This window comes from Polypterus senegalus, chromosome 1, assembly GCF_016835505.1.
Source record: "Polypterus senegalus isolate Bchr_013 chromosome 1, ASM1683550v1, whole genome shotgun sequence".
NCBI lineage: Eukaryota > Metazoa > Chordata > Cladistia > Polypteriformes > Polypteridae > Polypterus > Polypterus senegalus.
Window position 1 is genome coordinate 332,318,767 of NC_053154.1, and position 27,267 is coordinate 332,346,033.

The following is a 27,267-nucleotide window of genomic DNA, read 5'->3' on the forward strand; positions in this document are numbered from 1 at the left end:
AATATTTGCAGTTTAATATAAGTTTCATCAGCACTCAAGCCAACACTTGGTTTTGTGCCCAACAAAAGTACTTTTCATACACATACTACTGCACACAAACAGAAATAATAAAAATCAAAGAAATGTATGCTTTTCAGATTATATTATTTGGTATGTAAAGTAGACCTTAGGTTTAAAAATATCTGCAAAAATGCAGTGACTGATACTTATCTGAAAGTAATATGGCAGCACATAACTAAAGATGCATCTGTAAGGACTTGTAGAAAGTTTATAGTGTCCAGCCACAGAAACTCAAAAATCAAACCTTCTGTGGATGATTTATTTGTGAAATAAGTTATTATACTGCTAAAATCTCATTTTAATAGAAATAACTCTTTATATTTCTATAGCGCTCTCCTTGCAGGGAGGACCTGGGGCACAAACCCATGACCTCCTCACTGTGAGGCAACAGCGCTAACACTTTAAGAAAAATACATTTCTCTCAAACAAACTCAATACCAAATATTTTCCTTCTTTTTGCTCACAACTTAAGAAATATCCATTGTGGAGACACAGCAATGAAAAACTACTGCTCTTCTATAGAGTGAAGAAAATATTTGAGATGTAATATTAAAGTCATGCAAATACTTACTGGGCTTAAATACTTTTAGGTATAACAGATATGCAGTGATTCCAATTAGACCAAATATTGCACTAAGAATCCCTACGATCATCGGAACTTTTGAAGATTCTTCTAGTTCTAAATTGAATGAAGAACAAAATGACATTAAACTCTTGCAGAGTCAGATTGAGGTCCCATGCTGTCATACTGTACCTTAAAGGCAGTCAACGATGAACTAGTAATAGCATGAAAAAAAAAAATGAAAATGTACCAGTTAGGACACCTCTTGCTGTCATCTGTCATGACCAGTGGAGTTTAGTGTCACAGCAGTCTGTGTAACTTCACAGTGCCAAAGCCAACTTCACATAACTCTGAGTTCAATCTTATATTGGTCACATGTAATGCAAGCATTGTCATTTTTTTTCTACTTCCTCTCTCTTTGTAACAACAAAAAAATGAAAAATAACAATACATATACATTAAAATAATAAAACAAGGAAAGGGCATAAAATATGAAATGCCGAATCTGACCGCCAAGGTGATAAACACATAAGCAAGCACTATACATGATCACTGACGTGCCTTTGTAAGGTGTTCTCTCTGATCTCTTTTCTAGAGCAGTATTTTGAGTTGTGCAAGTAAAATCATTTCTACGAACACACACAGCCGATAAACACTTTGGGGCTATTTACTACTTCAAGCCTGATGGTAGTTACAGAACTCTCTAACCTCAAATAGCTGAAATGTTTACCCATAAACAAATATTCTGACTGCCTAAATTGGAATAAAATTGTTTAAGAATAAAAATATGGGAATCTTGTCACAGTTGTCCCTTTTTTCTTACAGGATTAAGCACAAACCTATTATGATAGCTGGCTTTTAAATACAAAAAGGTGTAATCCAAGAAAACCCAAAACAGAATTAGAATTCTGAGAAAAATATCGCAAATGCAGCTTACTGCAAATAAGTGATGAAAATGAACAAACCTTTGACCGTCAATTTTGACTCCACATAGTGTCCGCCTTTAAATGTCCTGTGAAGCACTTCACATCTGTACATATTGCCGTCATCTTCCATCACCGGCTTTATTATGATGCGGCTGGTGATATCAAAGATCCCTTTGTCATTCATAGTAGGACTTCCAGTGCAGACATTATCTGTCATGGGTTCAATCACACCTCCTTTGATTTTTATCCATTTAATGTCAATCTTGTTAGGGTAAAAGTCATTTGCTCTGCATACAATGGATCGCTCGTTACCAAGCAATACTTCTGTTTCCTTTGGCTCAATATCAAGACGGGGGCGTTCTTTAAAAACATAAAAATAAAAATGTTATTATAGATTCACAGAAAACAAACATCCACTCATTTAGATTCAAATGTAAATGATGGTTTTAAACTGAAAAATACATGTATATGGTCAAACTGTATATCACAAAATGACAGCCATTATGCACAAATGAAAGATTCACAAGGTTTCATTCTATTTATACATCTATTTTTTAAACTTTGTGTGAGAATGCATTTATAAAACCAATCATCAAGTGTAACACAGGTCCACTGTTCTCTTTAATGAATAATGACGGAAGTTACCTTGGGACAGACACAATAACAGATCCAAAAAAGTGTATGCTGCATCTAAAGACCCACAGAGTCTTTTATTTGGCATTTTTTGGCTTCAAGAGAATATTTTACTTTAGGTACTAAATTTAAAAAAAGGGTCTGATGCATGATATTTAAGGTATTTAGCCTTTTTGAGTGCAGGAAAATAAAATTAAAAAAAAAGAGGGCTGGGGAAATGGCAGAATTGAACAACCAGGTCTAAACATATTGGAAAGTGTGAGCTGCCAAAAAAGGTCATTTCGGTGTAATTTTAGCCATTCTAGTTCAATATGTACATAGTACACCATAACCAGTATTGGGACATTTTTTAAAAGTGACATGAATTAATTTAATATAAAATGTAATGCACTACAAACATTGTGTTACTTTTTCTTCTTTTCTATGGAAACACTGCACAATTCACGGCTGAGCAGGTTATTAAATCCTAAGACCCCATATGAACCTTCATTACAAAAAAACTGACCAGAAACTGACCTAAACTGTATTATTTTCTTGCAATTTCTACATATGTTTAGTCCTTCATGTGTTCTGAAGTAAATCACATCCATCCTCGACCTGACCATCGATAACTGGCATTATGAACACGGACTGCTGTACCACCCCATCACATCATTTCAACAGCAAATAGTTGTGTTAAAATTAAACTGACACTTTATTTATCGGTTTCTGTTCCTTGGCTACACATAGCGCACTCTTTTCTGATTGGCTGTGCAACTGACCTCTGCATAGGACCCACGTACAGCACACCACATTTATTTCTTGCCTTACAGTCAGTGCTGTTGTAAGAAACACCAGCTCCCTGCAGTCCTGATCTGGATTAAATGAATATAACAGTGATGGCGAACCATTTAGAAACCAAGTGCCCAAACTGCAATCCACTTTTTTTTTTTATAAAACCCACTTATTTATCACAAAGTGCCAACATGGCAATTTAACTTGAATACCACTTAAAACTGAACACCAGCATAACCAAGGAGCTGGTGGTGGATTTTAGGAGGACCAGGCCCCTCATGGACCCCGTGATCATCAGAGGTGACTGTGCAGAGGGTACAGACCTATAAATACCTGGGAGTGATAAATTGGACTGGACTGCCAATACTGATGCTCTGTCTGTCTGTCTATCTACTGAGCTTTTAGTTTAGAAAAGCAACTCATACATTAACATCTTTTGTCTTAAAAGAAAAACATAATAACAGAGCTTTCAATGATACAAACAACTTTTTGTTGAAAGGTTAAAGTTTGCATTCGGTATGCTTTTGAACAATTAATGTGCTTTTTGCTGTTGTATGCATGCTGATAATTTGTCTAACCTTGGCTCATACTTTGTAAGTTTGAGAGCAACACATGCAGCGCTCAGGTCATCTGTTAATCTGTTTCTGGTGTCAGATTTGATTTAATTCAAAGCTGAAAACAGCTGCGCACAAGCATAAGATGTTCCAATGAAAGTAAGGAAAGCAATCTCAAGTGCCTTCATTGACTTAAGATTATTTGGCAGAGAATTCCACACTTTAAGGATTTCATTTTCATAACTAACTGTGCTGTCCTTTGTCATCCCTTCGATCCTCTCAAGTGTTTCACGCAGGTCTTCCCTATTAAGCTCCACCCCCAAAGCTTCCATTATATATTACGGGGTCTTGGATCAGGTGTGGCGATTAGCAACTCCCGGCAATAATTACAGATGCGGACGACTCCTCACCTGTGTGCTTAAGCGAGGACTGCCCGCATCACAAAGCTCCCGGGAAACCGCTCCAGCCACTCTACCATAACCCCGCGAGTGCGGCAATTATCTGTTAAAACTGGCCTTTTCAATTTTGAGCTGTGGACCCGCTATACCACATCCCCTCCAACCCCACCACGGGAATCACAGACTCAAAAGGCTGCAGTCCGTGCCGCACCCTCAAGCAGCACGTGTGCCGCCCGCCTTACCCCAGACAGGAGAGGAAGGAAGCGCTCCCATTGGGCTGCTGGGCAGAGGGGCGGGTGATGTGAGAAACGTCCTCCGGCGTGCGTGAAGAGGGGGAGCGGTGAGGGCAGCAGCCCGGCCCCGCATTCCTCTGGCTTTATAGTAACGAACTCTGTGCTCGGGCGACGGCACGCGTGCCCACTGAGAGGGCTCTGAGTGCCCCCTTTGGCACGCGTGCCATAGGTTCGCCACCACTGGAATATAAGATCTATTCAGTTCCTTTCACTTGATTAAACACTATCTACATGCTTAACCTTTTCTCCAATAGCTGCTACCAGATGTCTAGAGCACACACGTGCATAACGTTCACAAATAAATGCAATGCTTTTGTGAAATAACATGGCTTTTGTTTTCTTAGAGTGTTTGGGAATAAGCTTCAACATAGTAGCTGTTTTTAACACTAATATTTGTATTTATTTAAAATAAGCATTGTGTTAGATCACTATTTAAAGTAATGAGTAATGTGACGACATAATGTGCATTACTTTGAACACATTACCCCCAACACTGACCACAACTAAATACCATTTACTGATCACATGCACCTTACCCAAAAATTGCCCAAAACGTTACCATCCGGTAATGGGTGGCATTCACTAAGTGCCTGCATCACCCGGTGACATGTTCTGGGAATAACCTACACTTACACCATTTTGTTTAATAAAAGTGTACACTGTATATCTCGTGTAGCCTATTATTTAAAAACCACTCCTCGTACTTTGAGTAAGACCAGATGGGGTAAAATTAGGCCTGAGACAACACCCTTACAATCCGTACTCAGTCTTCACAATATAATATTCCAACAATATGACATTTTCATAAAACGAATGTACTGAATGTTTAGTGTTACTTATGAGATATTCAGAAAGCAGAAAATAAATTCAAATCAATGCACAAGTACAAATGTTTTAACATATGTTTTTATAAGCTTTTTCTTTTAAGTAAAATAAGATTAACATAAGATATTTACACAGCACTAACATAAGGCGTGTTGATTACCAAATGCAAGAAATTCCACTGCACACAATTAAAATTTCTTTTTGTTTTCCGAGTTAATATCAACGATTGATGCAACAATGGCTGCCGTTTTGTTTTTTACTTGAATCTTAATGACCCATTAGCTGCAGCTCCTAAATAAATCAAAGAACAACCTATAATGTTTGTGATATATGGCCGGCCATTCATCCCGGCCAATACCCCTAGGCCACCGATGGAGCCCTTCCTACAGCATGGAGGTGCCACAAATTCCAGCAGGGCATCATGGACACTGGAGTTTTTATGTACATCCTAGCTGGATAACGTCAGGGCCGCCAGGGGATGCTGCAGGGAGGCCCAGAGACTTGTATTTTCCCTACAGCCCGGAAGTACGTCCCAGTCACATGGGCAGAGGAAATGACGTGCTTCTGGGTTGTAGAAGAGGAGTGTTTACCTGACCCGGAAGTGCTGGATAATCACGTGGACTGAGGGCTAAGAAGCATTTCCGGGTCATCGACTATAAAGGACTCTGGGAAATCCCAGACAGACGAGCTGAGTCGGGAGGAAGGCTGACAACGCGTCTGGGAGAGTTAAGGATTGATTATTATAGTGTATTGTTTATTATTTATGAGAATTGTGGAGTGGAGGGTGCTTTGTGCACTTTATAGTTCGAATAAGTTTAATTATTGTACTTTTATCTGGTGTCTGGCGTCTGATCTGAGGGTTCAAGGGGATGACAGCACCCCCATGTTATATTTCCTTTTAAAATGAAATATTCAATACTCTGCATGAAGCTGAGACTTCTCCACAATATCCCCCCTACAGCTGCAAACACTCACATATTGGGGACAGATGTCTCATTTGACTTTAAAAGCAAGCACTGTAGACTTGGCTGCTTTCTCTCCCCGCCTTGACTGCTATGGCAAGATGCACTGACTGTGATGATGGTATCATCAACCCGTTTTTGAATTCATATCAGTGAAAGGCATGTCAATATCTCAATATTCACACATCTGCGGCTTGTGTGACCTGCTGGGACTACGGCTTGCTCATCAGAGCAGCATTTGAGTATATGACGAGACATGCCAGTACAGTTATGTCTGTGCTTTGGCAGTCCAGATCGATTTGAAAACAAGCTTGCGGATGCATATGAAACAATGTTTATCACCAGCACCCGTCGGAGAATGCAACTCACTAAATTAAGTGTATACTTGTGCGCGCGCGCGCGCGCTATAAGGTTTCTAAACACATTTGGGATTCCCCCCAACGGGACGACATGCTGAAGAGCATCCCAAAGCGCGATCGCTGCATCTGTGTAAGAAAGCTTGTCCATTGCTGGGGCAACCGCAGGCTTCCAGTGCAATAGCGGCTCATAGCAGCTCACAGTGAAAGCAAATCCGAGCCAACCTCGTTTGCACTATAAGTGCATGTCGTCGATGGGTGAAGCAAGGAATATTATAAATGCAGGGAACAGTATTACTTGGCCACTAACCTGGCTCTGACTCTGCCCGATTGCTGTGTCTGTGTATACGAATGTGGTACATCCTCCTACAAGAAATAACCACGCTGTTCCTGTTTCAAGTTGAATAAAGTTGGTTTTGCTAAAGTACTGAGACTCAGCCTCGTGTTTTGGGGTGCAAGACAGTGACTCATACATCACAGCGCGTATGTGCACAAAACACAGAACCTGTGGTCACAACCCACGTCCATGTGCAACAGTCTCTATGTTGTGGATGAACAACTTTCACATCATTGCAAACGGTGAATATCAGTTTTGCAAAAGTGCAAGTGCATAGTTATTCAGATTTTTAAATCTCCTGCTTTCGACAAAAGACGTTTTTATTTGCCTTTGTGTTTTGTTTCTGTCATGTGGCAACGTCGTACAATACATGTTACGAGGTCAACATTTTGTATTGCAGAATTCGATACATGAAATATTTATAATTTAAGTGTGATAGGAAAAAAAAAAATCTGTTTTAACACACTATTTCTGCACTAGTTGTTTCAAGACTTACTTTGTAGAATCTCAATCCACTCTCTATACCTTAGTAGGAAAGGACATTTTAGATTGCCTATACTATTCATTGTATAATTAATATCATATTGATATCATTAAATGTGCCACGTGATAGTGGCTACCCGCTCAGACACTAACACCTTATGACTAACCTGGACTGGCAGAATAGGGCAGAGGCGCAGTAATGCCAATGATAATGATCTTGTAGTTCACACAGCCAGGTGCTCTTGAATGCAGGTGGCGGGTCTCAATGCATCAGGTGAACATCAAATGTCTAGCCTTGAAAAATGGACGTATTTGGTAACTACTTAAGCTTTTCTCCATGCTCACACCCTATAATGAACAGCACCAATGCTTTTTTTTTTTTTATTTAAAGAAAGTGCTTAATTTTAGAACACAATTTTTTGTGGCAAATGCATAAATAGCATGTTTGCAAAGAAATAACTTTGGCTTGAAAAACACCAAACTTTATTAGCATCATTATGATATGTTTGATGAAGTGAACCTAAAATAACTCCACTACTATTTTATTGGCTTCTCCTAGAGTCGTACAGATGGTAGGATTGGGGATGAAGTGAGAATAACGATCCCCTTTTAAAGACACAATTATATAAAAACAATTTCAGGGATCAGTAGAGGGAGGGACGAGACTCCCCATCACAGTCTGAAGATGCGGTCGGATATAAAATTGCTTTGAGAAGCAGGGACTTGGTTTGTAGTCTGCAGAAAGTATCTGCATACATACATTAAATCACAAATTAATTTGATGTTGACAGCACTCTGCACTGACAACATCTTAATAATGAATGCATCTTAATGTAATAATTGGTTTGTGGTACTTTATTTTCCTAATCTTTCACATCTCTGCATTGTTTTTGTTTGGTCATTTGTTTAACATTTGTAAAAATCATACAAGAGCATTCATTTACAGTGCAATAACCACACGAGTTTCAACTGACCCTTTCAAAACGTGTTAGTTTTAAGTGTGCAATGAGAACAATAAAACATAATGTTATGTCATCACATCATACAAAATCTAATAATCCAAAATATAAATTGCTGGAGCCCTACTGCATGCTGTCCATGATTATTTTATAGCATGCATTTTCTGTAATACACACGTGTCTGTATACATTCAAAGGCAGCTTTCTGATTTGCTCAGCCATTGTAACAATGATACACAAATTTCCGACAGCTTTACAAATTTCTACTGGTGTCCTGCATACTCCTAATTCTTACTCTTATTAAGCCGTATCTCTAAAAATTTCACATTGTAGTTTTCTTATATTTCAATCTCACACAAATGAAGGGATCACAAGACAAAGTAGCACTTACCAGACACTTCTAGCAGAAATTGCAGTTCACCTTTGACTGGAGTGATGTACACAACACACTTATAATCACCTTCATCATCAAACTGTACATTTGGGAGATGGAGTGAAGCATCTCCGTCCAGAAGTTTATCCTTATCCATGTAGGCTCCATTACGTTGAGAGGTTGCTGTTCCAGCTTGGAAGGTATAAATTGATGTCTGATTATCAGAAACCGTCTTTGTCCACACAACACCCATATTTTCCATTCTCACATTGGTTGGCATGTTCTTTATTACACATTTCAGAATAATGTCCGTGTTTACCAGTTCAAAAACATCTCCCCCAACCAGCTGAAGGTCTGTTGAGGAAACAAAAATAAAGAGAGAAATAAATAAATTCATACTTTTGTACATTATATATGTCAGAGCATTGGGCAAGGTGTCCATGAAAAATTGCTTCCTACTTTCACATTCCAGAAGTCCTAATATAATTGTTCCCTTAACTAAACAAAACAAAAAAAAAATGATAAAACTATTGCGAACAAGAGTTTGTAGGTTGAGGAATTGCTACAAATCCCGTGATATGACACTCACAATATCTGGATCACGTGACAGTAATATTCAAATTTGGTTTTAAATCAAGTGTTGTGATTACATTTTGTGATATACTGGGATTTATTATTCCCTGCACTTGACTGATAAAAAAATCTATTACCCTTAAAAAAGAAAAAAAAGGGGTCTTTAATTCCACATATTATATAAATACCTCTCTCCTTCTCTGTAGTCCCCGTAGCAAGACTTGGAATACAGTAATCCCTCGCTGTATCGAGCTTCGACTTTCGCGGCTTCACTCTATTGCGGATTTTATATGTAAGCATATCTAAATATACAACGCTGATTTTTCACTGCTTCGTGGGTTCTGCGGACAAGGGGTCTTTTTACTTCCGGTACATGCTTCCTCAGTTGGTTTGCCCAGTTGATTTCATACAAGGGAGGCTATTGGTGGATGGCTGAGAAGCTAACCAATCAGAGCATGCAGTTAAGTTCCTGTGTGCTGAATGGCTCAGCGTCGGAGCGCCGAATTCGATTCCGTGGCGTTAACCAGGAAGTCTCATCTCGCTCATTCATGATCAACGTGTTTCACTGTGTAAAGAGTTAACTTTTGTGCTCTTTTGTGCGTAGTCAAGCCCTTCGTTATGGTTCCAAAACGATCTGCTCCTGCTACTGCTTCAGGGGCCGTGCCCAAGCGCCAACGGAAGATGTTAACGATTGCAGAAAAGGTAAAAGTTTTGGATATGTTGAAGGAAGGGAAAAACTACACCGCTGTAGGACACCATTACGGCATCAATGAGTCCACGATTCTTTTTATTTAAAAAGTAGGAAAGGAATATAAGATCTACGACCGCAGTTTCCTTTTAACCAGGGTGCAAAATGAGTTGTAAGTGGATGTAATAAGGCAGTAGTCGGGATGGAATCTGCTTTAGGGATTTGGATTGAAGAAGAACAACGGCGGTGCTACACAATCGCCTGAAGAGGCTCCTTTAGTAGAGCTGTAACGCTCTCCTTTGTTGTGCAGTAAAATTAAACTCATTGTTATCGGAGAAGTCATCGTGTCATTGTTGGTGAGTAACTATAATTCATTTTCTACTTACAGTACTTAGTACATGTATGTATGTTTAGTGTCACTGTACACACATTTACTGTATAGAATTTTTCTTGCATTGTACGTATTTATTGCTGGTGGCCTGTCTGTCGTAATGGCTGTAAGATATGTGATATCGAAGACACTTGATATCTTTAAAATAATATTTAGGTTTTACTGTACAGTACAGGCCAAAAGTTTGGACACACCTCCTCATTCAATGTGTTTTCTTTATTTTCATGACCATTTCCAGCACTCCATCACTCTCCTTCTTGGTCAAATAGCCCTTAGACAGCCTGGAGGTGTGTTTGGGGTCATTGTCCTGTTGAAAAATAAATGATCGTCCAACTAACCTGACTTCTGCACAACACAACTGCTGGTCCCAACCCCATTGATAAAGCAAGAAATTCCACTAAATAACCCTGATGAGGCACACCTGTGAAGTGAAAACCATTTCAGGTGACTACCTGTTGAAGCTCATCGAGAGAAGGCCAAGAGTGTGCAAAGCAGTAATCAGAGTTTTGAACAAACTAGAATATAAAACATGTTTTCACTTATTTCACCTATTTTTGTTAAGTACATAACTCCACATGTGTTCATTCATAGTTTTGATGCCTTCAGTGAGAATCTACCATGAAAATAAAGAAAACACGTTGAATGAGGAGGGGTGTCCAAACTTTTGGCCTGTACTGTAGATAAACAGTGTGCTTACATGCATAATTTCAGTGAATCTTACCTAAATTCTAAGAGAATACAAAGGGTTTATGCTGTATAACTGTGTGGGAAATATTTATAAGACTGTGGGAGAGTTTATAAGGGCTTAAAATATATAAAAATAACCATACAATCATATGGTTTCTACTTTGTGGATTTTCACCTCCCAAGGAGGGATTACTGTACCCCGTTATGGTGAAAAGAATTAAGATAACGACACAAAGAGGTTAAGGACTGAAAGAAGCGACTGGTGGACGAGACTAATGCAAGTGTTAAATAGCTACTGTGGTGTGTGATGTGTGTGTTGCATTTGAGAATTGATGGATCTTCTTAATGTGCACCTCTGAAGTGGCACAGGAATAACAACATCATTTACTTCAATCGCACATTTTTACACACAGGATGCAGCTGAAAGTGCAACGGAAGAGACTCCAGACCAGTGAGATAGGCAGGTGAGTTACAGTCACACATTAACAACAAAATAGGTGCAAACTGTCTGGGGGAATTAACTCCAGAGTTAGAGGGGTCCGTTTATTTTCAACACCTAGGACAGCAGGACTGCAGTTTTCATAAGATGGAGTTGGTAGGCACGGATGAGGAGCCAAAATTTGTCATCTCAAAATCAGTCCCCAGAAAAGGGGTGGTAGTGACAGTGAAGAGAACTGAGATACAGTATTCATACTGCGTGCTTCATTCTTTGCACTGGTAGCAGATCCACTAGAGGCCTGTCCAACCATTCAGGGTAGAGTAGGGGGTGGATACACTTGTCACCATCCAATTAAATTTATAATAAATAGTGCAACTTCATATTTAAACAATCACTTTGCTGAACATAGTAGCCTATAAATAATATAAGGCAACAATTCATAAAAATGATTCCTAACAAAAATACAGACAATTAATAAAAAAAGGTGTAAGAAGGATGTGGCTGATAAAAGCAGATGATGTGTCCCAAGTTTATCCTCAAACAGTTTTTATTTAACACGTTAGCAACAGGCATCACGCCAGTCTAAAAATCTTATTTACTACATTTCTTGTTGTACGTGTTCATCCACCTACAGGTACAGTTTGTTTTTTGTTTAACAAAATTACAATGGGAGATTAATGTATCATTAAATCTGGCAATTTCCATATCTAAACAAAACATTTTAGCATATTTTTTAAATAAAAATGAAATTTTGAATGGTATTGAGTAATTCAATCCAGATTGCTATATGATAAATCTTTGTGAATTCTATTTGCTCAGTAAAAAAGACTTGAACACATATTATTGGATGCTCAATGTTCATACTTTTGTGCAAAAAATATTTCTACCTGCGCGGTTTTATTTTTCAGTAGTTATTATTATAGCACACTTCATTGTTGCAGAGCCAACTTCATGTACAGGAATCCACTGACTTTTGGTTACGTCCAAGGTCTGTGTCAGGTATCTATCTTAAATCTGCCCCCAGGGTCCAATAGAACCGATGTGCATAGCAGACGTACCTACTCTCCTGCACCACATGTGCCATATAAGGGTACAGTATATATCTAACAGTATCTAAAGCATATAGTTTACACGTTACAGATATTCATATGTACAGTTTATTGTTACACAGTGTTAATGTGTATTTACTAAGATAAAAAGAACACAGTACAATATAACATTTTGCCATGAGTCTCATTGCGTATCAGGCACCAGCTCCTTGTGTCTAAGCTTGTTCACTTGCGTCTCTTGATTACGTTTCATATTTCGTAAAATCAAGTGCATCATTTCACTTAAACACCACAAGCTTAAAAAGAGGTGCAATGCACAGCACAGCAGACTGGACCACCCAACTAGGACCTGTCAAGTGGAAGAAGACAATCTGTGTGGTATGAAGACTTGAGGAGAGCAATCTCCCTTGAAGATAAAGAAGATGAGCAGCATCTGATCAGGGCTAAAGCCTAGTTTATAGTTGACACATCCAAGCTGGGAGGGAGAGCTGCTCAGGGAAAAATGACTTCAGATTTGGAGACCCACCCATACATGTGGGGTCTGCATGTCAGCTTCACACTGGGAGTATAAACCAGGCTTAACACCGAGGAGCTGATTGGGGTCCTTTCTTAAAGGGCCAGTAAAACAGCTGCTTACATCAATGTGCATCAGTCCACTGCTCATCCTGTGAGGAGAGCAGCTCTTTTCACACCTCATTGGAGAACGACATTCCGTATTCTGTTATTATAAACCTAAACAGTTGGTAATTCTGAAAATTTCCAAGTAATAAACACTTTATTATTACATGTGAGTTTTACTTTATTACATCTTTAAAATGGTTTATGTGTTGCTATGTTGTATTGTGGCACAGTTCGCTTCACCCAAGGCCTTGGCAATACACAGCCCTGCCAGTACCCACTCTCTTAAAAATTAGGTCTTATGGACTTTTGTGTAATTTAACAATATGTTTAATGTATTCTTTTTTTATTGCAGACCACACACTCATATACATATACCTATTCAAATAAAAGTGTATTATCTTCGAATATACAAGTCAATTTCATTCTAAGCTGCTGTGTGGAATTCTCTGCCTCGTCTACCAGTGTCCTGACCGACACTCCGGAGTGAACACTACAAGTCCTGAACTCATCACAGATACAGTAGTCCTTTGCTACATCCATGACGAGTCTTTTCATAATTCTGAATGGTGAGCCCGTATGGTGAGCCCGTCATCTTTATTAGTAAAGATTACAGATAGACCCTTTAACAACATAATTTTGGTTGTTATTTTCTTCCTTCGGTCCTACAAGTGTACTCAGAGCAGTTTTTCTATACGCCATTCAGTGACCTTAAAGTGTCATTTTGCATCCGATTCAGTCCCATTCACTCTTGAACTGGAGATCCCAGACCGTTGTTTATGCTAAGACCTTGACATTAATGAAAAAGGAAAATAAATGTCAAGAGTTTTGATTTTCCTTTAATTACAATGCTTTACAATCCCCACTTTAAAGAGCCAACACAATGTGGTCTCCGTCTTATGTGGCTGTCGGTTTGACACATAATGCCTAACAGAATGAGGTGTAATTGAAAATATTTAATACTGCTGGATCAGAAATGTGAAACAAGTCGACAAGATTGTGTGGATCCTGACTTGGTACTCCGACGATGCCGTAAGCCACACAGGAGCTGCATTTCCTGTTGAGTCCACAGATGCAAACTTCCTTTTATTATTCTGAATGGTACGATACAAATGGTACCCTGCCTCCTCCTCTTGGACACCTCTAAAATAATTAGACAAGTCTGTCTTGGGGCAGCCTCTTTTACTTTGTTCACTAATCCCACCCTGCTGTGGTCTTATTGACTGACCCGTATTCCTCCTGATCCATGCCAGGGTAGCAAGCCATTAAAGCAGCCAAGAACAGGAAATTAAATCCTTATGAGGCAGACGTCCTAGAATCACACTCTGCTACATTATTAATATTTTTGTCGTGTTTTTTCCCCACTTGTGGTGCCTCTGGAAATGTGCTTATGACAATGTTACGCGGGTCTTTGTGTATTTAAATTACACCTACCTGCCCGAGTACCGCTACGGTTTTTTTTTTTTAAGCTGCGGTGAAGCTGTTACTATAACATCAAAATAAAATAATAAATATGTATGTTTGTACATGCTTTAACACCCAGAATCATTAACCTAAGTTTGAATATATTCGAATATTTACTTATTTTTATTTGGAATATTCAAAACATATTTCTTGGATAATTTGACACCTTATTAATAATGCATTTGGGATGTTGTGAGCAAAAAATTGGGTGACTCTGCATGTGAATTAAGTGACACGCGAAACACAAGATTTACCCAAGGATGTGTTCATAATGTTTGCTAATTTCTCTGTGTTGGTCACCGACTGTGACAGCTAAATCATAAACTTTCTTACCTCCTTTCAGCATGAAAATGTGAAATTACATTTTTTTTCTCACCCATCATCATAAAGCACATGTGGTAAGTAACATTTAAACAAAATGTGTTGTGTGATCAATCAATAGGTTGTGAAACGTCAAACAAACGGAGTTAACGTTTTTTTTTTTCCAGTTTAAGATCAAGTCACATAATTACTTCTGATGAAAATAAAATGATGTGTCATTTCTGGGCAACTTCTTCCTATTGCAAGTTCCCAATCTCTATAACCTCATTGGTAGTTTTGTTAACTTTGACAGCAGAGAAATGAAGGATTCGTAATTAGGAACTCGCCCAAAGTCTTCATCTTCAAAAGGAATTTGAAAGACATCTCGATCCTGAATAGTTTTATTCTATTCAGAGTCCTCCATTCTTTATGCATGTGAGTGTAATGCGGGTTGTAGCGTTTCACTTAATAAATTCTTATGCCTCCAAGTCATATAATGGGTCTCACTCATGAAAATTTGAATGTAAAAGGCGATTTTACTAAAATCTTATGCCATATTCACAAATCATGATTAAAACCTCAATTTTTTTCTTAATACCATAAATATCAATCAGTCGTAAGTTGTCAGGTGCGGGCATGTTGTCAGTTCACTACCATAATCCAAACCCATCAAATGCCCCAAATCTTGGCATATCAGGATGTGCTGTCACACGTGCTGAGGATCCGCCAAAATGTCAAAAGCAAAGAAAAGGAAGGAAAAAAAGAAACTTCAAACAAGCAGAGTTCGAGGTACTGTACTTTTAAGATACATTACAGTGTGGGCTCTTATCAAGCGCACTTGTGGCGTGTGCATTATTACATACTAGCTGTATAAGCGTGTGCTGTAAAAAGCTCAGGCTCCTAGAAACTACTGAAATCGTCAGAAAAAAAAAAAACCTGAAATGCAGAGGTGGCGGTTTCATTTTGAGGACGTGTTCGCCCCTCTTGTTTATCAGCAGCTAAGCGAGTTTCTCTCTCGTTTGTCTTTCCTCTGTGGTTTCAATGTGGTGACAGAGTCAGTTTCTTTCAGCTTCATGCTGTAGCCTCGTCCGTCTTTCTTCATCCAACTTGTTAACTTGGGGCTGCCTTGCTGGCTCTTTGAGCTTCATGCTGTAGCCTTGCACTTCTGGGCCGGACAAACACTCACAAATACTTCCACACGTAGACGTTTATATAGAAGATAAGCCCATGCCTTTGGCATCTACGGGTAGTTTAGAGGAGACACAGGCCAGCTCTTCAATAGGTAACCGCTGTCCCCTATGAATAGAAACAGCCTATTTTTACCTCTCAAATAAATACAATTCATAGGACAAACGTTTACTCTTACTGAGAAGCCAGCTGACACGCGCAGCTCCTTGTTCCAGACGTGTACTAACAGAAATGTGCTGCAGAATGAAACTGTCATGGGTACCGCTGGGCAATGACGTTGAGCAACACAAGCTTTGCATGACATAGAAGCTGCACGTTGATAGAATGGAAGTGTTTTCTATTCATTTAGGCCAGCTTATAAAATCCTCGCCTAACTTCCAATTTCCTTTCCTCACCATTTGAGAACTGGATATAATCCGCGATATTGTTAATATGCCGTTAAGTGCTCCAGGTAGCATGCGGCTCATAGATGGTAGAGAAATCCCAGACCTGTCTGCAATCTCCCAATGAAACTTCCCTGTAGCCAAAAATCCAAGTGCCGACAGGACCTGCAGATGTACAGGTATGGTACAACTTCTTGTTGTTGCTCTTTTCAGAATAGGATCCATAACCATGCTTAAATGTACCAGAATGGGTCTGGGTTGTCTAAAACGACTAATCAAGCATTCATCGCTCTCTGTCAACACATCAGCACGATCTTGATTTTCTGCAATTTCTGCTCAGTGCACCCTGCAGGACCAAACCATGTGATAGTGCAGCTACCTGTTTTTGCTAGTTAACGTCTTTTGAATTCATTTTCACTTGTTCCCCTGAATTTCTTCATTTCTTTCCTTAAATGGCACCCAAATAGAAGAGAAATGTGAAGTGAGGGAGCCAAAAGAAGACTAACTTGTAGCGGTCTGGTGCTGCTAAGATTCACACCGTCAATATGATGGTGATTTCTGTATTTTATTGGTGATGATTCCAGGGACGCACCCGGCCTTGGCCTAACCTGCACACACTCCCTCACAGAGACAAAAAAGCAAACAGTAATAAAACAGCAATTAAAGAATGTATTAAACAATAATAAATTAAATATAGGCAAACTACAACAATCCCACCCCAGCTCCTCTTACCGCGATATACAATAAACACAAATTCAACAGTAAGAAACCACTAACAAAAACCACACACTATGAAGTCCATGAAAACAGCAACTGATGAAATGAGATGATGGTAGATAGTCCAGTGATCAGCATGCTGTATGTCAATGTAAAGGTCACTTCTTCCTATATTTCCTGATGAGATGATGTCGTATGAATGGGGTAAGGAGCTCTCCTTTCTTTGCAAGACGACAGCAAATCCTCAGACAGTCCTCATGCAGCAGGAAAACACCAGACAGTCCATACACCCAAAACAGGAGACGATCCCGGACAGAACAAGAATCCACAAGTAGCAAAAACAGGATGGCAAACAGAAAGGCAGCTCCGGACACGAAACACAAAATACTTCTCTCCTTTTGAATCACTGCCCCCGCCTTTTAAATGTGGTGCTGGCCTCCTTATACCCAGCAGCCCCTGCACCCTCAGCACACGACCAATCAGAGCCACTGCAGGGACTGCTGGGAGTTGAAGTTTCAATCCCCAGTAGCACCGCTACAAACTAAGTCAGGGCCTCAAACACCAACCAGTTTCTTAATCAGGCTAAGATTCCTGTTGTTAATTAAACCAGTTTTTTTTTTTTAATTCCATGGCCTCTTGCTACATTATTATTTATTATTATTATTAATTCTTATTATTTATTAATTATTGCATCGTGCAATAGCAGGCATTTCCGAAATTGCTGATTTTCTCTTTTCTAAGAGCACCTGAGCAGATCAACATTCCTGAAACATTCAACTATCTTTATGTTCAGATATTATATGATGGACACAGTTTGCTGCTCATGTGTTGGCTCATTCTCTACCTCATTATTATTTGGCTGCTAATTAAGGAAAAGAAACAATTAAGGAATCGGAGTCTTCAAGAGCAAGTCAATTAAAATGAATTCAAAAGAAGTTAATTAGGAGCAAAAACAGGTCACTAATGAAGAAAAGCGTTAGAATGAAAGCCTGCTGCCACTGCGGCCCTCCAGAACCGGAGTTGGGGACCCCTGCAGTAGTGTGAGATCAGCCATTGTTACACTCAATCTGATCGGGTTTAACTCGATGTCCTTTTATAGGAAAACACACTCAGTTAGGTACAGGCCTGTGTGCGGAGTTTACTGAGAAACAAAACAAGACCCCCATGTTGCTGAATAATCATTAGACTAGTAGCTAATTTGACAGACAAATCGATGAAGGGTGTGATATCTTGTCATTTATCATTCACATATTTATACAGTATTTAGTCATTTAAGATGTGTATATCATACTTTTTATTATTTACACACGTACTACGCTTGGTCCAGAGTATGCGTAAGATCCACTTATTTTTACAAACGGATGATCCTTACTTAAACATTGATAAATACCAGATATTCCCTCTACGAACAAATTCATTCTGCTCACATTTCATGAATGAGGCCCAATGAGTTTTATTACAAATAAATTATACAGAACACATAAATAAATGTACAGTATGCCTCTTCCAAGCATCCATTAATATTTAAATACAAGTGAAATTCTCTACGTGCACAAAAATCAGACAAGTAAACCTTACGGAAACTGGAGCAATCATATTAACAAAAAGTTAAAATTCATCAAACTTCAAACTGTGCAGTGACAACACACAACTGAACAACAGAGTGAAAAGTAAAGAAAAACGGAACAAGCCCCATTTCATCTACAAAACAGCTGAATCAGAAAAATACCTTGAATATTAAACACACACACACACACATTAAAATATCTATAAAAAGTAAAACCATTTATAAAAAAAAAAATTTGGACTGGTACCCCCTCGATCTTTTCGTATACTCAGACATGGAGATGGATATTTGAGGAGTAGACCGCAAGACAAGGATTATATTACGTACATTAAAGAACCATCAACAACAAATTGAATCAAATGAATAATATATTGAACAATTACAGTGGTGTGAAAAACTATTTGCCCCCTTCCTGATTTCTTATTCTTTTGCATGTTTGTCACACAAAATGTTTCTGATCATCAAACACATTTAACCATTAGTCAAATATAACACAAGTAAACACAAAATGCAGTTTTTAAATGATGGTTTTGATTATTTTGGGAGAAAAAAAATCCAAACCTACATGGCCCTGTGTGAAAAAGTAATTGCCCCCTTGTTAAAAATCACCTAACTGTGGTGTATCACACCTGAGTTCAATTTCCTGATTACTGCCACACCTGTTTCAATCAAGAAATCACTTCAATAGGAGCTGCCTGACACAGAGAAGTCGACCAAAAGCACCTCAAAAGCTAGACATCATGCCAAGATCCAAAGAAATTCAGGAACAAATGAGAACAGAAGTCATTGAGATCTATCAGTCTGATAAAGGTTATAAAGCCATTTCTAAAGCTTTGGGACTCCAGCGAACCACAGTGAGAGCCATTATCCACAAATGACAAAAACATGGAACAGTGGTGAACCTTCCCAGGAGTGGCCGGCCGACCAAAATTACCCCAAGAGCGCAGAGACGACTCATCCGAGAGGTCACAGAAGACCCCAGGACAACGTCTAAAGAACTGCAGGCCTCACTTGCCTCAATTAAGGTCAGTGTTCACGACTCCACCATAAGAGAGAGACTGGGCAAAAACGGCCTGCATGGCAGATTTCCAAGACGCAAACCACTGTTAAGCAAAAGAACATTAGGGCTCGTCTCAATTTTGCTAAGAAACATCTCAATGATTGTCAAGACTTTTGGGAAAATACCTTGTGGACTGATGAGACAAAAGTTGAACTTTTTGGAAGGCAAATGTCCCGTTACTTCTGGCGTAAAAGGAACACAGCATTTCAGAAAAAGAACATCATACCAACAGTAAAATATGGTGGTGGTAGTGTGATGGTCTGGGGTTGTTTTGCTGCTTCAGGACCTGGAAGGCTTGCTGTGATAGATGGAACCATGAATTCTACTGTCTACCAAAAAATCCTGAAGGAGAATGTCCGGCCATCTGTTCGTCAACTCAAGCTGAAGCGATCTTGGGTGCTGCAACAGGACAATGACCCAAAACACAGCAGCAAATCCACCTCTGAATGGCTGAAGAAAAACAAAATGAAGACTTTGGAGTGGCCTAGTCAAAGTCCTGACCTGAATCCAATTGAGATGCTATGACCTGCATGACCTTAAAAAGGCGGTTCATGCTAGAAAACCCTCAAATAAAGCTGAATTACAACAATTCTGCAAAGATGAGTGGGCCAAAATTCCTCCAGAGCGCTGTAAAAGACTCATTGCAAGTTATCACAAACGCTTGATTGCAGTTATTGCTGCTAAGGGTGGCCCAGCCAGTTATTAGGTTCAGGGGGCAATTACTTTTTCACACAGGGCCATGTAGGTTTGGATTTTTTTTTCTCCCTAAATAATAAAAACCATCTTTTAAAACTGCATTTTGTGTTTACTTGTGTTATATTTGACTAATGGTTAAATGTGTTTGATGATCAGAAGTATTTTGTGTGACAAACATGCAAAAGAAGAAGAAATCAGGAAGGGGGCAAATAGTTTTTCACACCACTGTATTTTAAAAGTAAAGTTGAATAAATCACACTCTACAGCTGCAAGAATAAAAAATTTGCCATGATAATTTTATTTTAGCAAACAATTCTGGTAAATTTCCGCTTTCAGCAAACAGAAGTTGCTCAAAAGTTGCAAGACACTTTAGTAATGTGTGCAATGTAATTTTGTTTACATAAATCAAAATCGTTCTCAAATATGTACAGTAAACCCCTGCAAAGTCGCGGTTCAGAGTTTGTGGCCTCAATCGTTCACGGAATTTTCATTAGGACCTAACTAGTAAATGTTAGCGGAAACTGCAAATATCCCCCGCAATTTTTTTTTATGGCTTTTTTCGTGGCAATACTGTACTGTAGAGAGAACACAAAGCAACTGTAGAGGAAAATGTGGCTTGTGATGGTGAAAGTAGCCAATCCGAGAATGTTATGAATTTCTCCTTGCTGCTAATTGGCTGCTGCCCTGTGACGCATCTCCAGCAGATGCAGCCCAGCATTGCCGCATCATAACAGTTTACCACGTGTAGCTATCTTGAGTGTTTCGCTGAGCGTTCTTCTTTTTCGTTTTGTTCTTCTTACAGCCCTAATTTGCCGCACAAACGTCCTGCACCTTCTAAGGCTTCTGGCAATGAACCGAACCGCCAGAAGAAGTTTAAGACACTCCAGGAGAAGGTTGAACTACTGGATTTGCTCCGGGAACTAAAAAGTTATGCCAAAGTAGCCACCCGAGGAGCTGTAAATCCTCTGCTTTACTGTGCAATCATTATCTTCATTACATACCTTCATCGTAATGCACAGCTAATTCATCATCATCTTCAATCAATATCATTCATTTTTGGTGAGTACTGCGTACATTTTATTGTATTTTTATTAAATAAATTATTACTTATTTACCCTACTTATACCAAAGAAATAGATAGCACATACCAAACAAAACGTACTTGCATGAATTACAGTACACATAGCGGTAACATCGGTATTTAACATTCTAGCACTCTGGGAGACATAGCAGTACAGTACTTTACAGTAGACAGGTTTACCTTTACATTCCTTTTTTGAGGGCGATGTATTAACCTGAGTTTGAAATGAACTTAAAAAGTGTTTTGGGGGCATATTTAGGGTTTAAACCAGGGGTGCCCAATGCGTTGATCGTGATCAACCGGTAGATCGCAAAGGTAGTGCAGGTAGATCACGTTGCATTAAAAATTTTTTTTTTTTTAAACGTTACTCTATCGTATATCCTCCCTATGGCATTTGCCACTTGATTGACATACAGGGCGGCCAGTCTGAGATCTCTTTTCTTCGAACACACTGGTCATCCCGCATTAACGATCAAACTCGCGAGCTACTGCAAAACTCCGACTGTGATCTAGTTAGCCTTCCAATTTATATCGACTAAAGAAGGGATTTAAAAAAATAAAATAAAATTGCTGTTTATGGGCTGGATGTGGAATTGGAAGAGGATTTTGTTCTCTCACAATATCACAATCGAAGTGCGTTTGTCTGATTTGTCAAACTATCATTTCTATTCCAAAGAAGGAAAATGTGGAAAGGCACTTTGGAACTGTTCATAAAAACTACGAAACTGACTTCCTTCCAAAATGCGATCTGAGAAAGAGAAAGGAGAGGGAACTAAAATCACAGGTAATCGGACAGCCGTCATTTTTCACTCAGCTGAATTCAAAAGCTCCTTGACTGTGTTATTCAGCTCTACTTATTTATGCGAGTCAGCATTTTCCCACATGACGATTATTAAATCTAAATACTGTAATGACCATAAATGTATTGAATTATTATTGTGCCATAAAGGTTATTCAGTTATGCAAGGTACGGCAACAGATATTTTATGTATAAAGTATACTTGTGTATATATATATATATAATCTCATTTTTAATGTAGGTAGATCATTTTGACCTGGTCATTTTAAAAGTAGCCCGCAAGCCGAAAAAGTGTGGGCACCCCTGGTTTAAACTATAAAAATAGACATTTGAACTTTTGTCTTCTGTGTAATTTTTATTATTTTTTTTCTCTGTATGTAAAGCGACCTTGGGTTTGTGAAAGGCGCTCTATAAATGCAACTTATTATTTTGACAACATCCAAAATTTACAGGTGCTCTAGGAACGCAACCCTCGCGAATTTCGGAGGTCGTCTGTATTACCATTTCAATGTCAAACGGAAAATTGAGATTATCTAGAAAACTGGTCGTTTTTGGGAAAAATGCAAAAGACAAAAAATGCTCAGAATGTGGTGCTTTACCATAATATGTGAAATGATCAAATTTTGAATGTTTTTGGGAAAACGTTTCAGGTAAAGTATCACTTCTGGTTAGTGGAAATAGCTCAAAAGTTGATAGAAATCTACATTTTGTACCCAATACTTGTATGCAAAATTTGGTTGACCAAAGTGAAAGCGAACTCAAGTGATCCCGTTTACACACACACAATTCCAAAAGGTCTAAAACATCAAAATTCATCAAAATCTCGACATTGAATCTCTGGACGATTACAATACTCTTCCTATACTTCGTGTTTGCTTTCTTTTATTCTATTATTGTAAAGCACTTTGGCCACAGCATTCCTATGTTGTTTTAAATGTGCTATATAAAGAAATTGACATATACAAGAAAGTAATGAAAACAGACTTTCTTGTATACTCAGACATGATGAGGGGTATTTGAGGAGCAAACAGCAAGGACAAGGATTAAAAAGTAAAAGTTAGAGGCAGGTAGATTTTTACTTCCTTGCTGCCCTGCAGTTAAACACCCCGTTAGCCCCCCGATCTCCTACCCACCTTTCTCAGACCATTTTAGGCAGGTGGGTGAATTAAAGAGACAACGCCCACCCTGTTCACAAACCACGTGTTGCTGTTTGGCTCTCCATCCACGTCTGCCCATCATACACATGAATTCATTTTGGTCGACTTTTCTAATTATGACTTTTAATTTTGTGACTGCGATTTGAAAGAGGATTGAAGTGCCAGTCGGTAGAATAACGGGGGCGCGCTTCTCAAATGTTTAAGAAAATGGAACTTGTAAAAGACGTTAAGCATGGGCATTAAAAATGATATTTTTGGATTGCACGTCTTTTTCAAATTGGCATTCGTGACGTATTACTAAAAATGTTTAAAATTTATTAGCCGTACTCGAAATGACAAAAGCTGTGCCTAAATTGCCCAGTCAGTCATATTCCGTCCTTCTAATGTGCATATTGTACTAGTTTCGGTGTTTAATTGCGTTTTCAAAGCGATATTTCCCCTTAGAAAAATTAAGCAATTTTATTAATGCCAAAAAGAAAGCCCGTTGTACAGAATATCATAATGAACATTCCCATATAACATTACAATCGCAGTTTGTTTTAGGAAGTTGTGATTTCAGTTTGGAAACCTGAAATGCCGAATGCAAGACGTAAAGCGAAGTACACCGCCGCTGACCATTAAAAAGCACACGATGGCAACGACTTTGTTTACCGCAGTGGCCTCCGTTCTGTAACTGAAGTCAGCTCGGCGCCCTCCCCTAACGTCTCGGTCAAGTTCGTGGCTCTCAGTCGACCTCCTCGGTTACTTCTTTTGCTATTTCGTTCCCCTGAGATAATCCGCCATCACTCGGACGTCTCGGCCCGCACACCACCTGACACATCTGGACTTCGGAGTCGAGTCCAGTCCTCAGCCGCGAAAGTTTCTTAAGTTTTAACACGAAGGCCTGTCACCCGAACCTGTCACCGCGCCTTTAACTACAACACCCAACCCGAGCGCTGTGCTCACCGTCCGCGTCCGTCACGGTAACTCCGAGGGACAACAGAAGGATCAGGAAGGTCGTCCGGGCGACGACTCTCTCCATCTTTTTCAGAACATACGGAATTGTCGACCCGTTTTAGGTAGCAAGAATCTCCTTATCAGCCATTACACTGACACTCCTCAACGTCGTTAGTTTCGCTTTCGTTAGTGACGCCCTCTGCATTGTATCCGCCTCCACGTCGCAGACTCTCCATGCCTGCCTTCCACGCCACGCCCCCAGTATTCGCGTCCGTCTTCTGTGTCACTTTTGTTGAAAAACTAGTAACGTTGATTTACCATGTAACCCTAAAAGACGATATTAATATGACTTCCTGCAATCACGAGGCAAGAATCCGAGTTTCTCTTTATGGTATTATTCTCGTATTTATTTTTAGAAACAAAAACAGTTTTATAATTTCTGAGTCAGGATTCGATATAGTTAAAAGAAAGAGAGCATAACATATTTTTAGATTAAGGAAACACCTTACTAAATATGAATGTGGTTGCTCTACAGTGGCGTAGCTCGAGTTCGTGCCGCTCGGGGCGGGGCTTCGATGTGCTACCCTCCAACATATCTGAATATGTTAAACTATTTAAATTGAAAATTAAAATGACGTATAGAGAAAAATTAAGATAAAATTTGCATAGATTTATTCATATATAAAGAAACAGCAATCATTTTTTATATATATTTATAAGCATCAACTAGACCAGAATATAGTATAGACGCACTGATGAGCCGTGTTCTAATTATTAGTTAAATATAATTACGCTACGAAAAGTAGGGTACAAGTGATTGGTGGGGATGTTTTCCGCGCAGAGCAAGAACGCATTCGGATTGATTACTGTTATATCTATGGGCACTAATATTGTAATCAATAAAGGAAGAATACGGACACAGGTTCAAAGTATGGAGGAATATTTCGGACAAAATGAAATAAATAAATAAATGCGTAAATAAATAAAAGTACTGTGAAATGTGAGCATAAATAAATAAATGTGTCATGAAATGACAGCCTTAATAAATAAATATGTCATGAAATGAGAGCATAAATAAATAAATGTGTCACGAAATATGTTATTCGTTGCTTATTTATTTATTTCATTTTGTCCGTAACATTCCTGCAAACCGTCATGAAATACGGCTTGAAATAAAACTGTCACTTTCACTCGTCAAAGTTGAGAGGGTGGGCTCTAACACGCCCTCTAGTTACTGATTGGTGAATCGATAGCACAAGAGTTAATTAGAAAAATGCTTACTACTGCCGATGAAATGGATTCTGCCGAAGATATTACGTATTTCAGAGAGAGAATTGAAGATTTATCGGAAGAAATTACAATGTTGGCGGCCCTTTTAGACTCCGATATAGATGAAACTGTTTTTGAAATTATCGAAGAACAGGTGGAACGGACTCTACTACACTGCAGTTCAGGCAGTGGCGTAGCGAGGGGGGTGCCGAGGGGGCCATGGCCCCGGGCGGCGTATCAAAAGGGGCGGCGGCAATCACCATGATATTTAAATTTAAAAAAATATAGGTATATTTGAAACTGCAAATCGCGCCCGCGCTGATTCAAGCCAAGCAGACAGCGCGGGTGCGGAAAGGGTGGCAGGTGAAGCAGGTGGTGCAATAGAAATTTTCTCTGACGTTTTACAGCGCATTGTAGAGTCAATCTACGACAGTATCTAGTGATGATAAAACCTACCTAAGTGAATTTTCAATAGACAGAGTATCTGCTGAAATTCGAGAAAGATTCCAACAGTCGCAAAATCTAGCGCAAAAATATGATTTTTTAAGACCTGAAGTGATATTGAGCAGGGACGAGCTTAACTTAGACCAAGCTCCTCAAGACATTAATAAAGAAGAATTTCTACTTGAGCGCGTACGTCTACAAGCTTTTGTAGCTGCAACAGACCCAGACTGTAAAAAAGAACTCATTAGGTCCGGCTCTCTGAGTTTATTAAAATATATTATTGAGTCCAAACTTGAAGATGGTTTACCAAACATTGTCATAATGTTGAGAATTTTTTTAACATCTGCCATCAGTAATGCTAGTTGCGAGAGAAGCTTCTCTAAGCTCAAATTAATCAAAAATTATCTCAGATCAACTATGTCCACGTTAAGGCTAACAAATTTAGCTATTCTGGCAATTTAACATGACACACATATTGATATTGACAATTGTATAAAAGATTTTGCTATTAAAAAAATACGAAAAGTAAATTTTTAATCAATAAAAAAATTTAATGCAGCTTTTTTTATTTTGTCTATTTTTTTTAAGAATAACTAAATAGAGGGGCGGCAAATTTCCGGTCGGCCCCAGGCGACGAAAGCCCACGCTACGCCACTGAGTTCAGGTGATGCAGTACCCTGCTCTGGCCGTCCATCCTTTGACATTCCAGCTGAGTCAATAGAACACCTTCTGTTATGCGGTTTAAAAGTACAACAGATTGCAGATCTGTATGATGTATCAGAGAAGACGATCACAAGGTGAATGAGCCAGTTTGATATACGGTAAGCTGCAACGGCTGTATTAGTTTAGGTACTTTGACATGAAATGCCCAAAGCAGCTCCACCTAATATTTTGAACTGAACAACTTTACCACTGATCAGAGATGTACAGTTGTTTGAAAAAGTAGCTGCGAATATGCAACTGATTTTATACTCGTAAAACAAAGGTCAAATACTCAGTTCTAAAAGGGCCGCCAACATTGTAATTTCTTCCGATAAATCCTTAATTCTCTCTCTGAAATACGTAATATCTTCGGTAGAATCCATTTCATCGGCAATAGTAAGCATTTTTCTAATTAATTCTTGTGCTATCGATTCACCAATCAGTAACTAGAGGGCGTGTTAGAGCCCACCCTCTCAACTTTGACGAGTGAAAGTGACAGTTTTATTTCAAGCCGTATTTCATGACAGTTTGCAGGAATGTTACGGACAAAATGAACTAAATAAA

General features: G+C 39.0%; 1 protein-coding gene across 1 annotated transcript in view; it reads right to left on the reverse strand.

Annotated features, from left to right (window-relative positions):
• LOC120518056 overlaps positions 1-24,477 on the reverse strand; it is a 51,681-nt gene extending 27,204 nt beyond the window's left edge. The window contains exons 1-4 of the mRNA XM_039740670.1: positions 24,298-24,477; positions 8,514-8,849; positions 1,588-1,908; positions 632-739 (exon numbers count right to left, since the gene is read on the reverse strand). Coding sequence (XP_039596604.1) covers positions 632-739; positions 1,588-1,908; positions 8,514-8,849; positions 24,298-24,373 — 841 coding nt within the window. The 5' untranslated portion in view covers positions 24,374-24,477. The remainder of the gene's footprint in view (positions 1-631; positions 740-1,587; positions 1,909-8,513; positions 8,850-24,297) is intronic.
• Positions 24,478-27,267: the final 2,790 nt, after the last annotated feature.